The following is a 15,695-nucleotide window of genomic DNA, read 5'->3' on the forward strand; positions in this document are numbered from 1 at the left end:
GAGGAAGAAAACAGTGTGTGAGAAAGAGAAAGGGACTCTTCATGAAATCTTTTAAATGATTTTTTTTTCTCTTTCTAAATCTGCTTCCAGTAACAGCTACTTTGGTTTGAAGTCACTTCCTGCCCTCAGGGACAATGGCACCGTTCTTTCTGTTTTGAATACTAATTATCATTATATTTACTGTTGCATTAGGGGCTTTCTGTGCTTTTCAGACTCCTCTAGCAGAACTTCCCATGAAACCCTGAGAAATTTACAAAGAAGAACCTTGCACTGACTTGAAACACAAGCATGATATATATTCACAACTTATCTGAAGAGTACAACATGCACCATTTGCATACCAATTGATCACTATAAAATGCAAAACAATATTAAAACAGTGGAATCAATACTATATGCAGAGTGCAACAACATAAATGGCCATAGGCATATTATAAAACAAATAGCTGAAGCATTGCAAACATACTGAAGTCATCAAGATAAAAGATATTATAATTTTAAAACACTTTTTTAACACGCCAAACACTTAGGGTTGTTATCAATGCATACATCAATGTAGAATGTTCATTTCTTGCATTATGAACTATAAAACAGTTCTTGTGGCAAGAATGTTAATAGGTCCTGATGGGAAGTCATACTGCAACAGCTGGAAAAATGAGAGAGGGATAGAAAATAGGGAACAGTGAAGAACAGGGGCTCTCATTGTTTATATTGTCTTTTGACTTGTATATTGAGTCACTGTGGGATGAAACCAGCCGGAACACAGACAGTGGGAAAGCCAATGATTTGAATTATGGAGCTGATTCATATTCCTAGTGATAAATGTAAATATTGTCCTATAATTGGCTGTTGCAATTATGTGGGTTATTCCATTGTGGCAAGATTTTGGAAATAAAACAGAGAAATGGAAATCAAGTAGTACACATGAGCAAAAGTGTATAAGAACAGGTGATAAAACATAAGATTGAAGAAGATTTTCTGTTTGGATCAACAGTCACCATACAATCAAATTCCTCCATGAAGCATCAAACCAAAAGAGGAAGAGAAGAGCGATCTAGTCAAAATGAATACAAGCTGGCCTGACTCAGGCTATGAACTGCCTGTTCCTTGCTTTTGATAAGAAAGCAGAAGAGATTATTAGTAGCTTAATTCTTTCTTTATTTGCCTCCTTTCCTGTAAGTGAGCTCAATGTCAGCGTACTTCAGGAAATCTCATGCTTTTTCAGTTCTGCCATCAGGGCCATGTGTTCAGCCCTTGTGACAAGACCCTGTTTTGGATCAATGAGTCTTTATCAGGTTTGAGAGTTGTATGTTTACACAGAACAAGTAAAACTGGCCTGTATCATGTTGCAAAGGCCACATATATATGGCATTTGGGGCAGACATATTTTTTCCCTATGCATCTAAACTGCAAGTGGAGCTGCACGAAATGAACAAATCTCTGCCTATTGCATTTGCAGTAAGCCCTGTAATAGTACAATAATACATAGGTCTTCAAAGTCATCATGGAACGGAAATGGCAATCGCTTTGGGGACTTCTCAAACAAGACAAACTGTAGGGCAGAACTTGATTTTGTCAACCAGGAATTGATCCAATCTGAGTGACGGGTTACTGGAGGGGAACGGCACACGTCACCAGAGAAGAGATTAAAGTCAGCATGAAATGGAAGTTGTGATCGTCTTTTCTTCTCTATTGTGATGTATATCAGAGTGAAACGTCTTCCCGAACAAGAAAAAAATGAAGGGCGGGACTTGATTTTGTCCTTTGGAAATTAATTGGATCATTGAATGGTTGTTGTTTAGTATAGCTGTGATCTCATGCGAGTGACATGTTGTCCCGCCCCTCATGCCAATGAACACATCATAAGAGAAGTTATGAAAAATCGCTGCAAGAATTTGATTGAAGATTATGAGGGCACATGAATTTATTTAAATTAACAATAAATTATTTAGAATAAGCACGGCAATATTCCATAAAAAAAAGGATTGAATATTTTAACATGCAATTTAAACATCATAACAAACTGAGTTAATAGCCTACATTAAATTGGTATATTACTGTACTTGGGCTGAAAACAGTTGAAGACCCCTGATTGTCACGATTATTCTTAGTTTCACCATCATGAACTTTTAGTTTGTTTTCACCAGTTTCCTGTCTTCCTTTGTTCAGTTTTCCCACCACTCTTTAGTTGTCATGGTAACAGATATGATTAGTTTTCAGTTCAGCTGTGTGTCATTAATTACCTTCGTTTGCCTTGCTGTTTAAGTTGCTGTGTTTATTCACCCATTGTCTGGTCAAGTGGTTGGTTTTGTTTGCTTGTCTTGTTTTGTGTGTTCCTTGCAACTGCTGGTGACACTGATATAGTCAACCCGATCTCACGGCAATTCGTAGAAATTTTATGAAGTGGTTAATTTGTACAAATTCATATGTCCTCAATCGTAAGATTTTTGCCGAAACGTATACAAGTTGTCCAATTCGTATGAATTTGTACGAGTGACCTACTCCTGACCCCGCCCCTAAACCCATCACTGGGGTTTAGACAAATCACACGAATTCGTACAAGTGAGATTGTACAAATTCGAACGAATTAGCCACCTTTTACTCACTTATATGAATTTGTACAAATTGGTTGTGAGATAGCGTTGGATATAGTGCATACAGAAAAAAACAACAACAAAAAAACAGGCAGCCTTTCATTAAATCTGTCTGCAAAAATATACTTTATATTTTATATCACTTTGTGGCTGACAATGAAGAGCCAACTTTGTGTTTTGGATAGAAATAATGTACATAAAGATATTTAATGTACTAATGTTAACTAATTGGCCATTTATCTTATGTTCTTGTCACATTTGATGGCCAATTAGTTTTACATTAGTATGTAGATTAAATATCTTTATGTACATTATTTTTATCCAAAACACAAAGTTGGCCTTTTTTTGTCACATATCTGTGATGATCACTGGCTTTGCTGTCACTTATGCTGCAGGTCAGAATTTAGTTTCTCTCTCTCTTTCTTTTCGACAGATGAAACTCTCTGGGTTCCTGGAAGTGACTGAGAGTTAGTTAGACCGCAGCCCCAGATAAGGCCCAGGCTGAGACTGACGTAGGAACCGGAACATCATCAGAAGGAGATGAAGGGCTCATGGCGGGGCAGTGGCGCATGTGTGGCATCCTGTACAGCCCAGAAACACAAACCTCTAACATCCCCTGTAGCACACATGCCTGCTGCTGCTGTATTAAACAAACTCAGAGGCTGAGACAAGACATAAACAGCCTGAGCAACCACTCTTATTAAAAAAAAACTCTAATGGGTATAGAGGAGACAATAAAATTCCTACAAGCAAGGTGAGTGAAACCCTGTGTCAAGGATCTATGATTCTCTGCATAGCCACGAGAGCTGAAAACAGCTTTCACATCACGTACAACCTAAAAATCTACATGAATTATCCAAAGGGACGTCTATTGCATTGAATACATTCCCTGAATCCAAGAAAACTTTGGTATTACTAAGACCATACAATACTGTTTGTGAAACAGAAATACGTGTAGTTCCAAGTCTGTCACTTTGTTTCTTCTGTGAAACACAAATGAAGATATTTTGAAAATTGTTTTTGTCCATATATGAAAGTCAGTGGGGTCCAAAAGAATATACATTGGACCCCATTGACCTTCATTGTAGGGATATTTTTCAAAATATCTTCTTTTGTGTTCCACAGAATAAAGAAAGTCATACAAGTTTGAAACTACATGAGGGTGAATAAATGATGACAATTTTTAAGCATGCACCTGTCATGTAATCTTATGGTGCTTCATACAAATACGTAGACTATAAGAGAAGAGGGGGGCGGGGTTGGGGGAGAGTGATAAGCGACAGAGAAAAAGCGGTAGAGGAGGAAGTGAAGAGCGGATGTTTGGGTTTTTGAGCCCATTCATTTTAAACACACAAAGCAGTGAAAAAAAAGATGAAAGAGAGAGAGAGAGAGAGAAAGACACCTGAAAAAACCGCACTCACACAACAGACTCGCACTCACATCAGGCTTTCCCGAAAATGAGGGTCTGTGAAGTGCTGAGAAGAAAACAAGGTGAGAGCACGAGACACCCTTTGACGCAAGAGCCAGGACAGAGCACACACAAGGGGGAGGGCAGTGTGTGAGAAAAAACATAGAAAAAAAAAAGATAGAGATTGTTGTTTTTCTGTTTGTGTAAATGCAGTTGATTTAATAGCATGATTGACATACAGTATGTGCATGCAAACAATAGACAGAAACCAGGAAATGGGGATCTACTGGAAACTAAAACTTAGCTAAAAATTTAAGCAGCAGTTCAGGAGGAAATATGGTTTTAAAAAAAGCTCACCAATTAGAAAGCCAAACAAAATATCAACAACATTTTATTGAGAAAACGGTTTACCCTAGCAGTTCACCTCATCGTTTGCATGTTATTTTAAACTTACACATGATTTGTTTTTGTTCTGTGGAACATAATAGGTGAAATTCTGAAGAATTATTGTAGTGGTGGCACTTTTCCATAAAATTACAATGACAACTTCTGGGCTGCGTTACATTTTATCATGCATTTCTTAAGAATCTAACCCATGACAGTGGTGTTGCTAGCACCATGCTGTACCATTTGAATGTCAGGAACGCTCTATCTTCTTTATGAAAGAAACAAACATAAATTTAAGTTGTTATTGTTATGATATTCTTCTAGGGAGCAAGTCAAGTGATTTGAACTTTGAGAACAGAAACAGTGTTATTTGAGACTTAAATCATTCAGACAGATTTTGTGAACAGGACTAAGCGATTCATTAAACGATTTGATCTGGAATCACTGCTTCTTCAATGCACTCTCATTAAAGGGATATTCATTTTATACACTCAAGCTATTCTAGGTGTATTCTTCTTTCAGCCGAACACAATCGGAGTTATATTAAATAATATCCTGGCTCTTCCCAGCTTTGTAATGGCATTGAATAGTGGCCGAGTTTTTGAAGCTCCAAAAATCACATCCATTAATCATAAAAAAGTCTCCAGGGGGTTAATAAAGACCTTCTGAAGCGATGTTTTATTTTGTAAGAGAAATATCCATATTTAAAAGGGGACATATCAAGGAAATCTGACTTTTTCCATGTTTAAGTGGTATAATCGGGTCCTCGGTGCATCTACCAACCCAGAAAACGTGAAAAGTGACAACCCATTATCTTTGTTTTGGTAAGCCTTTCTCTGCAAGCATGTCAAAAAATAAGCCGATCAGATTTCGCTCTCCTTCTGACTTAGGAAGGGGATCTTATTATAACATTACCGTCCCTTAATCTGCACGTTTCCACCCACGCGCCGCCATTTGGTTTTTGCAAATGACAACAGTGTAACCAGTTCTAACGCAATGGAAAAAGTTCAGGCAAAGCATGCAAACTGTTATGTCGTTGGCTGCACAGACGAGCAAAGAACACTATTCACAGTGTCCATTGTCACAGTTGTCTTAAAAAGACCTCAGGGAACTATGTCATCTTGTGTAAAAGTTATACATGATGGTACATGCAATTCGATGAGATGAATCAATGTAACTCCACAACAACTGCATAAATGTATCCAGTATCTACAACAGTATCCATCATTCAGTAACGTCCAGGACAGGTGCAGTCTAAAAGTTGCAACCTCTTCCTGAGTCTCTCCGTAACGCCGCCTTCACACTGGCAGTTGAAATCAGCTCCGATACGGCTCCGAAACGACCGGAAGTCATTCATTTCCTATGGAGATTCGCAGACCACATGCGAATGGGTCCGAAACGGGTCCGACCGAGTGCGGTGCGAAGAAAATCGTGTCCGTTGGTCATCCGGATGCGTTCAAAAAATTGAACTCTTGCGAAAAGCTACGGACGGTTCCTATCCGACAATTCCAGCGGAAGTTAACGTTAGCGTTGCTATGATACTGATAAACAAACCTGAATTCTTATCGTTATAAAATCATTATTTATTTTATTAAAAGTTAAGTTGTCATGTCATTTTTTTATTTTCATGATTGCTAACGTTATTAGGGCAGTTAATACAATTAAATTGAAGGCAGACATCGAACTAAATGTGATATAGTGGTATAAATTATACCACTATATCACATTTTTTAGCCGACCTGACATGTCAACGTCCTGAGCAACTTTCCTCACGCAGCAGCCTTCCTATTAATATCTCTATAACCCTCATCAGAGAGATCATACAGAACTGACAAAATCAACCTTTCCAATCTCACCGCCATTTTTGTTCTACCCGCTTCCGGCGCTTTTCACTGTGTAGTACGACATCCGTTGGGTGCGTATTGCGTATTACGGAGCTGATTTCAACTGCCAGTGTGAAGGCGGCGTAAGGCTGCACTCCGCCACTAGTTATTTTGGAGATCCGAAGCTCGTTGAAAGGATCAGCCCTCTTCTGAAGGGGGGCGGGCAGCGATATTTTTTTTCACAGGATGGTAGGGGAAGACTCATGAATATTCATTAGGGAACTCATGCCTGATTGGTCTTAACCCCAGTGACTGGTAGGTTTAGGGGCGGGGTTAGGGGTAGGTCATCAGACCCCCAGTGACGGGTAGGTTTAGGGGCGGGGTTAGGGGCTAGGTCATCAGACCAATCAGACATGAGTTCCCTAATGAATATTCATGAGTCTTCCCCTACCATCCTGTGAAAAAAAATATCGCGGGCGGGCAGCAGCAGCTCATTTGCATTTAAAGGGACAGCAGACAGCAGAGTTTGCAGCATCACGAAACGAGAGACAGCATTAAATTACCTCATGTCTCAAAGCACATGAACAAAAAAACATTACAATAATAATGAACGTAAACAACTTACAGAGCTCTTATTTACCACCTGACTGCTGCGTATTCATGTCAGTGTTGATAGTGTTGACATAGAAACACATAAATCCGAGTCTGAGGACGTGAACAGCTCCGAGTAGAATGTCACGGGTTGCCATCTTGTAATAACGTTTATGACACGTTGTGAACACAGCATAAGCTCGTTGTTTTGGTTTAGGAGGAACTGTAAGATGACTGCTTACGGCGCCCGGTGGCGGTGACTGTGTCTTCAACGCGCTGATGACGTGTGATGTCAGCGCAAACAGGATGTGCGGAGGTATGGAAATACATATGTTGACAGGTAGGACATTGTATCATTGCATTCGGACCGAATGACTAGAAGATATATGTACATGTTTTAAAATTTAGACCACTTCTATTATCGATTGCTTTCAGGATGTGAAGAGAGTTTCAACCAATATAGGAAAATGATTTATAAAAATAGCTTACCTTTAAGGGCAAGTAAATTATGGAATAATTGTCATTTTTGGGTGAACTATACCTTTAAAGGGGTGGTTTACTCCTTTTTTTTCTTTGCATGATTGTGTTTATGGGGTGCAATATAACATGTCTTTGTGTGTGTTTTTTTTTAAAAGCCTTATTTTTCATAAATTTCACCTTTATTGTAAGCCGCTTTCTCCTCTTTCATTTGAACGACCGGTTGACTTCCTGATTCTATGAAACCAACCGCTCAGATTGGTTAGTTGGGCCGGTGTGTTGTAATTGGCTAAACTGCGTAGTGCACGTTGTCCGGAAACTTCACGCCCATTACCTTTACGGGCGAAAGTTGCATGTGCTCCGGTCAAATGTAAATAATGTTTGAGCCAGATTCAGACCCAGAAAGTGGCAATGAAGAGAGTCAAGCAGAACCTCCCGGGCTCTTACAAAACGTTTCTGAATGGTACATTTTATTATTATTATTCTATTCTATTCTTTTCTATTCTACTATTATTATTTAAGAATTTCGATACGCTGTTACTTGAAAATGCTACTGCTGCTTGTTAGCTTTTGAGATTTTTCAGACATTCAGACATTTAATATAACTGAATAAATGACAGAATAGGCTATACCGTTTTTTTAAGTTATTGTTTTATCGATATAATGAACAACCGTTTATCTTTTCACAAAACTTAGTTTACTCAGTGTATCGTTTTCTATAGGTGTACACATTTGTTTTATACACACAAAATAGCATCGAACTAACTGGCTAAACAAACAGCGTTGGCATTGGTTTACGTTCTTGATCAAATTGAAAAATTACATCATAAAGTATACATGGAAAATACATTTACAAAATTAGAACATAATTACAAATTCAGGTCCAATATGTTTGTTCGCGTTTGTCATAGACACATGAAATAGCATAACTAAGTGGCTACTAAAGTCAGCGCTGGCATTTGTTTACGTCCTTGATTAAAACTAAAACATTACGTCTGAAATAAAACATGCAAATACATTTAAAATGATTAAGTCTTACTTACAGGTTGTGGCCCAACAACTGCTGCCTCTGGTTTTAAAGTTGGAACTGCTTCATGCTTTAGTAACAGTTTGTTGTTGAATCCGGCATTGAATTTGTGGAGATTCTGGAAGCTGACTTCCGTAAAATGCGCAGCACAGAGAGCTAAATTACGATTGTAATTTTCAGGAACATAATCAAACATAAATTTTAGCCATTGTTGACAAACTACAGCGTCCATAGGAAGCCCGAACACAGAAGACCTGACAGCTGGGTGAAAATAACAGACTTTCGACGGCATGGCTACTGCTCTCCACTATACCTCTTCCTCTTCGACAAAACCACAGAAATATGGCCATGCCCCCTTTTTTGCATATTCTGGAGGGAGGGTTGATGTAAATTTATGGGTTAGTTACGTATAAAACCCGGGAAGTATCTCGTTGTAGTCCCATTCAAGTTGTTTTTGTAAGCATTAAACTTCCTGATTTTTAAAAGATGATATCTCTGCTTACGTTGAACTTTCAGTGCAGCAACTTTGCAGATACTGTTCATGCACCAACAGCAACATTACACACTATTTAAAATGATAAAAGTGAAATCGCAATCAGCCACCCCTTTAATACATCATAAGGAGCTAGGCCGGATTATCTGTGAATAAGGACTTTTAGTTTATTAAATGTTGATCTGTTTCTCATAATATGGCTTTAGAATATCTCTAACAAATCATATGAACCGATTTTATGATAGTTTTGTGCACATTTTAAAGCTTGAGGTCCCTTTTTATTGGAACTACATGGAAAAGAGCATAATTTACTCACTCAGTCAAAATATTTTCATTTGTGTTCTGAAGATGAATGAAATTCCAAAGGTGCAGTCACATTTTCATACGCAAAATCCATTTCTTTCAATAGGAATCTACAGTATGGAATCGGGAATTTTGTGTGAGGCCAAAATATTTCCCCATGCAGATTTCGGAATGGGTTCAACGGATTCAACCTATTGACCAACTGAAAGCAGCTTTGTTTTAAAGTTACTTCTGTGTGTGCTGTGCTTTATACATCAATACTCTATTGACAATAGACGGTGGACCTTTTTTGTTACATTTTTAATTTAAAATGTACTATCCTTTTAAGTGGTATTGGTTTTATGGGATGAGTCAAATCAAATCTGGTTAGTAAAAATACACAGTTCTCCATATATCATTACATTTCTCAAAAAGGAATCGGCTTAATTTGCTTACTAAGCATTAAATGCTCACAGCAATGTTTTTAACTGCTGCTGACTAAACCTTGATATCTATATTGCGTGACACCAGGTGTCATTTTTGGAGAAGTTTCACTCACATAAGAAATGTTATTTTCATACAGAGCGAAGGTTCAGATATTACAGTAACACGTACATGTATTTGTGTTCATGCCAAAGCCTGAGGGAGCCAGAATGTTAATCTCTGGCATCCCCATGACCTACCACACTCATAAAACCAAGCCCTGAAACAGCAGCACGTGAAATATCGAAAACCAGTTTCTCTCAATTACTCTTACTCATACCCACAAGCCATACACTCCTCCAGAATCAATCTCCCTCTCTCTCTCTCTCTCTCTCTCTCTCTCTCTCTCTCTCTCTCTCTCTCTCTCTCTCTCTCTCTCTCTCTCTCTCTCTCTCTCTCTCTCTCTCTCTCTCACACACACACACACACACACACAAAGAACAGATAATCTCGTTCTTTGGTGTTGATCATTACCAGATAAGATGATTTTGGTGGGCTCAGTGATCTTGTTGAACAGGAAGTGTAACAACGGTGATGAAATGTGCTGGGTAACAGGGGTCACAATGACTCCCTACTAAAATCTTGTCTCTTGTGATTCAACATAAACAGAAGGCACGTCTACATATTTTTAAACACACTGGATCTATGACTTATTTTGCTCTGGATGACTAAGCAAGAGTCAGAGTGACATATCTAGGATAATCTGGAATTTCCAAAAAAGCAGAAAGTACATGTCACTGATACTCACAATTTACCTATAGATACTAATAATAATGTGCAGTTTAACAATGATTCCAACTATTTAAATATACACTACAAACAATACATTATGGTCTGATCTACTTCTTTACCTGCTGAAAATTCTCTGTTGGAATGCATGATGGCCCTGTGACAATTTTGAGGGATGTTGTTTAAGCTTAATCAATTCTTAGACTACATCATACCTCAAAATGAGACCTCATGAAAGGGTGAAAGACTCACGTGTCACCATCTTCATCCTGACATGTTGCCGCAGCAATATCCGCCAGCAGCCGATCTGTGCTTTCCAGCAGCGGAGGAGGCGAAACAGTGGGAACCGGAATAGCAATGGATTTATGTTGGCTGTAATGCTGAGACCACTGGAAAAATGGATAGCCTGCTATAACTACAGAGAAGAAAAAATATTAATATTAACCAAAGCAACCATGCATATCAAACCAACACTAATGAAAAAAAGTTAATTGAAGAGTTGGCATGGTCATAATGAAAAATGAACCTTTTTACCAGGTCCTTTCATTTTACCAGCTAAGAAGAAGTAAAAAGAGATATTTGCTAATAAGTTGCTAATGCTTGGACTCAATTTTGGAAAGTTGTAGTGTGGATACATTTGGTTTAGATTATCTTTATGACAAAATAAGATTGTTCTGCATAGCACAATATCAAGAGCAAGAAATAGACCAGTAACAGGAATGTATTCATGCCAATGTGTGACGCTTTCAGCATAATTATGTAGATTATTATTTGTATGTTAGATTATCTCTATAAAGGAGACTGAGGAATGTTGTAACACAAGGTGAGATATAACACTCAGTTAAACTAATGAGAAATTAGCTAATGGGGTTATCATAAGGCCAACACCATCTAGATTTTAATCTGAGCTAATCAACATCATCACACATACGATAACAGCACACAAGCTTTTTATCAACTTTAAAAAGAGAGAAAACTTTTAGAGGGTCTGGGAGAGGTCATTTTATCGACATAAATTCACTCACATAATGTATTATGTCTATGTCTACTTTGATAAATAATGACATGTTACGATTTTGGTAACATACTGAGAAAAAAACCCATTATATATTATAATACTCATCGGTTTCACCTGCATGTGTTAACCCACTGTCACGATTTGAAAACAGCTCAACCAAACATCATGCTGATCAGCTCAATGGTTTCGCATTGACTGTGGTTCGAGCCTGGACTGACCATGACTGCGCAATCATATTGCGTACGCATGCGTTCTACCCGAACGGACACACATACTTTCAAAATGACACTTGCCAATGACGCACACCAAGAGTGAACAAGATGATTTGCACAAAGTCATCCAACTTTTGTGCTTTAAATATAATATGAGAGATCAGTCAAAATAAAAATATTGTAAACTTACGACATGGTGTTATGAACTGAGAGTCAGCGCTCCGGAGACCACGAAATGAGTTGAATATCAGCGGTGCATCTGTGTGTCTTTGACCCACGGCAGAGTCCTTCAACTCTTTTGCACCCGGGCTATGTGGAATATTTCTTGTACCACTGGTATCATGATCCACGTCTGGAGGGAAAGGACGTTTCTTTATCGGACGCGTGTTGCACTTAGGGGTTATAGGTCGGGTTTGTGTGGGACCCTCACGCGTCCTGTTTGCCCTGACATCCCCATCATCTGTTTGAGCCGTCTGCGAAACTGATCCATCACAACTGTCCCGTGATTCAGGGGGAAGAATCCAATCTCCATTGCTGTACTTGTGCTTCGGTTTAACCTGTCTTTCCGGAGTATGTTTAGGGTGACCATGGTCTCCCGGTTGCGCGCAGCTCCCACGCTCTCTGGTTTTGTTGGTAAGATCCAGTGGCACAGATCGCACAGTGTGATTACTGCCGCTCATTGTCATTGTCCTCAGGTAGGCGATATATGGGTCCTAGACGAATCCTTTTATTAACATTGTCAATATGACTAACTTGACTCGGTCCTAAGATGACTATCACCTCTTGCTACCTAGATTAAACAACATACTTACATGCTTTGCTCAAGATGTTTTAGCACAGCTCACTGAAGCATTTAAATTCATAGCCTTAGCTTGTGCGCAAAGTTTTCTATTAAATGGTCAGTTTAAAAAATAGAATTGAATAAACATCCTAATCAATTTCACATGCAATTAGAATAATGCCATTTTAGGGCAATGACAATGTCATGTGCATTATTATTATTATTAGGCTATTATTGATCACGCGCTGCAGTCACGATGACAACCTCTGCGCTGTGCTGCTCGCTGGCTCTATGATCTGAAATGAATTCACAGAGTCTCCCTCTCTCATTCACTCAAATTAGGAAGTAGGTGGGTGAGTGAACTGGGGTTTTCCCTTTCAGCTGTAACTGAATCGTTTGTAGCCTATTACATTAGCGAAAACGCTCTGCCGAAGGTCTGTGCAGTTGAGATAAAAAAAAAACTAGTTTATTAGCATTATTAGTAGGCTACTTTTTACTTAGCATTATTGTGCACATTATTATCACCTTTACGCGTCGTATGAAGCGAAAGCTTTCATGGAATCGGTTTCGGTTTAACTGTTAGACGACGGTGTTTGGCATATTTTGACGTAGGCCTATTGTCTGGCTATTGAATTTTTTTCATCAGTGCAGCTGAATGTGTCGCGAGCTGTTGGATAACAGGTGTACAGTTTTGCTTTCCTTTTAGCCGTAGCTAAAAAAAAAAGCTAGGCCTACTCTTTCTCTCTTTTCTTGCACACCCTGGTGCCTGGTAGGAAGCGGGCTGGATCTCCGGCGGGGATCTCCCTCACAGCTGCTGTCGGGAAACCTGCCAGGCTCGACCTCTTGTCTTCCTGTAGCCTATTTCAGCACATTCACATTGGGCCAGGGGATCATTAGTGACTGATTGATAAGAACTGATAAGATAGGGTCATTTTCTTACATTAGAGATTTGATTTATGACTCATATCGATGATAACAGCAAATTACTGTCTTTCACATGCTATCTCAGCATCTAATCTGGAAAGCACCCCCATTTTGATCAGATCCCTTAAAGATGCATAGCCTAGCTGTAGCTAGTAATATTTGGTTCCTAAAACCAAACCAATTTTGGTTACAAAATAGAACCTAAAGAGAACATTAGAAAGATAGGAATGAGTTATTTTAGAGAGATAGAGAAAAAGAACTGTGATAACGTTATGCCAATGTTCGGTTTCACTTCATTTTGATGGTCCCTTTAACATTCTGTTGACTATAAGTAACGTTGCACCTACATGTCTACTAACTCGTATTAGAGTGTTAGTTGATTTTTAGTAGACTGGTAGTGTTAGGGTCAGAATAAGTTGATGTACTTGCAAAGTTACTTATAGAATGTCTGTTGGAGGACCATCACAATAAAGAGTTTGCAGATATTAAGCAGACAGTTAGTCTACTGAGAGTTGACAGAATGTTCAAAAGGGACCATCCAAATAAAGTGTTACCCAATGTTAGCTAGGAATTTGATATCATCAGCCTTCTGATCCTGCTCTATGTAGAATCAAGAGACCTTACAAAAATACACTTGTATACACTTGATTATGCGACAAAAAAAATCTGCGTCATATACCCATCTCTTTCCACCTACACCCCAAAGCCTTAGTTCCTCCTCACACCAGGGGTTTAGAGTTACCTGGGCCAGTTTGGGACTTTCCTTCATTGTGGGGTTGAGTGGGTATGGAACGGCAAACGGAAAAAACTATAGGCGTTTAAAGTCCCCAAAACACCAAGAAGAGTCCACGGTGGGTCCGAACTTGTCAGTTGGTGACAATCCCGCCCAAATGCTGAATCGCAGCCAGTTTAATTCCCATGGGCCAACTGAAGATCTACAGCAAATTAACCTTTTCTTTTGAACACACAAATCAATTTAATGATAGGTTAATGTTAGTTGTTTTTTTTTTTATCACAGAGGGACATGAGGACTACAAAGTGCTTTAGAGAGGAGAAAAAAAGACAATAGGCAATACTGGTGTTTTCAAACTTGTTCAAATTTCCTTTAGGACAATCGTATGTATTGAACATCCTGTTCTCAGGTTGTGTTTTCTTAGAATTGTCGGCATGGTACACATTTGCAGGAAAAGTGATGTGCTGTATAGGCAGAACAGGCCCCAAAAGGAGTGTGCTTGAAATGACTAGTGTTTGTGAGGTAAGAAAATAACCTTAAATAATCAGATCTCATAGACAGTTGTCCTACTATAGACATTTTTAAGATGGGTTTACTAACATTATATGCCAGACTTTTTCCAGGACATGCTCAATTTATATTAGTCTGGAGAAGGGGGGAAATATATATATATTTGCATTTAAGGGATATATTCACCCATCATTTAATCCCCCTAAAGTTGTTCCAAATCTGTGTAAATGTCTTTATTTTGCTAAACAGAAAGGAAGATATTTTGGAGAATGTTTGTAACCAAGCTGATCTTGGGCCCCATTGACTACCATAGTATTTTTTCCACCTGGTAGTCAATGGGGCCCGGGATCTGTTTGTTACCAACATCCTTCAAAATATATTTCTTTGTGTTCAGCAGGAAAACCATGAATTTATACAGGTTTGGAACAGCTTGAGGGGGAATAAATGATGGCAGAATGTTCATTTTTGGGTGAACTATCATTTTAAGTACATATTCAGGATTATGCAGTCTATAGTAAATCAATTTGTTCATGCAAGTATTAATTGTGTATCATAGAGGTACCAAAATCGTCAAAGCTACCCATGAGTTCACTCAGAACACTAAACGCATCTTGCACATTTTTCAAAAGCTGTCGGACTCTTGTCATTCAAGTCCTCTGGTTGATGATGAAATGCTGTGAAGCAGTGCCCTCTGCTGGTGTCTATTTGCAACACAAATAAGCGGCTACACATATCGTTTCATGTTAAGAATTTGCTTCGGAGCTATATGGATTATGTGACCTAACAGAAAAAAAATCACAAAAAAATCCTTATGAAAAAGAATTGGTTGCCGGAATATAATATTTAAAAAATTTAAATAATTTTAAATTCTGAGTAATGATTAGCTATTTAATAGGCTATGGATTATTCAGGGAAATCCTGACCAAAAAATAAAGGGTTACCCGAATATAAAAGTTAAAAAAATAAAACAAAATTAATAAAAACTACAAAGGTAAAAGTTACACTTGGCAATATCAGAGAAGCTTGTTATTAAATTTTTGTCCATTAGAGGGCCACACAGAGCCAAATGTTTAAATCAAGTTAAATCTAGAGAAAATTTGTGCTAATACTAGCTGTCCATATGAGATTAATATCAAAGTCTCTAAATCGTTTTTTATCTGTGTGGATGTTTAGTCTTCGATGAGTGTTTTTTTTTTGTTGTTTTTTTTTTACTTTATGTAGGT

General features: G+C 38.4%; 1 protein-coding gene across 2 annotated transcripts in view; it reads right to left on the reverse strand.

The window, feature by feature from the left end:
- Nucleotides 1–15,519, reverse strand: part of bcl3 (BCL3 transcription coactivator) — a 29,873-nt gene extending 14,354 nt beyond the window's left edge. Inside the window, exons 1-2 of one of the 2 annotated variants that reach the window (XM_077212826.1) lie at nucleotides 11,715–15,519; nucleotides 10,547–10,703 (exon numbers count right to left, since the gene is read on the reverse strand). In XM_077212826.1, the coding sequence (XP_077068941.1) occupies nucleotides 10,547–10,703; nucleotides 11,715–12,210 (653 nt within the window). In that variant the 5' untranslated portion in view covers nucleotides 12,211–15,519. Of the gene's footprint in view, nucleotides 1–10,546; nucleotides 10,710–11,714 lie in introns of both variants that reach the window. The other variant, XM_077212817.1, reaches the window with a different exon arrangement.
- Nucleotides 15,520–15,695: the final 176 nt, after the last annotated feature.

This window comes from Siphateles boraxobius, unplaced genomic scaffold (assembly GCF_051911475.1).
Source record: "Siphateles boraxobius isolate OS27281-9 unplaced genomic scaffold, OSU_SipBor_1 12, whole genome shotgun sequence".
In the NCBI taxonomy this organism is placed as follows: domain Eukaryota; kingdom Metazoa; phylum Chordata; class Actinopteri; order Cypriniformes; family Leuciscidae; genus Siphateles; species Siphateles boraxobius.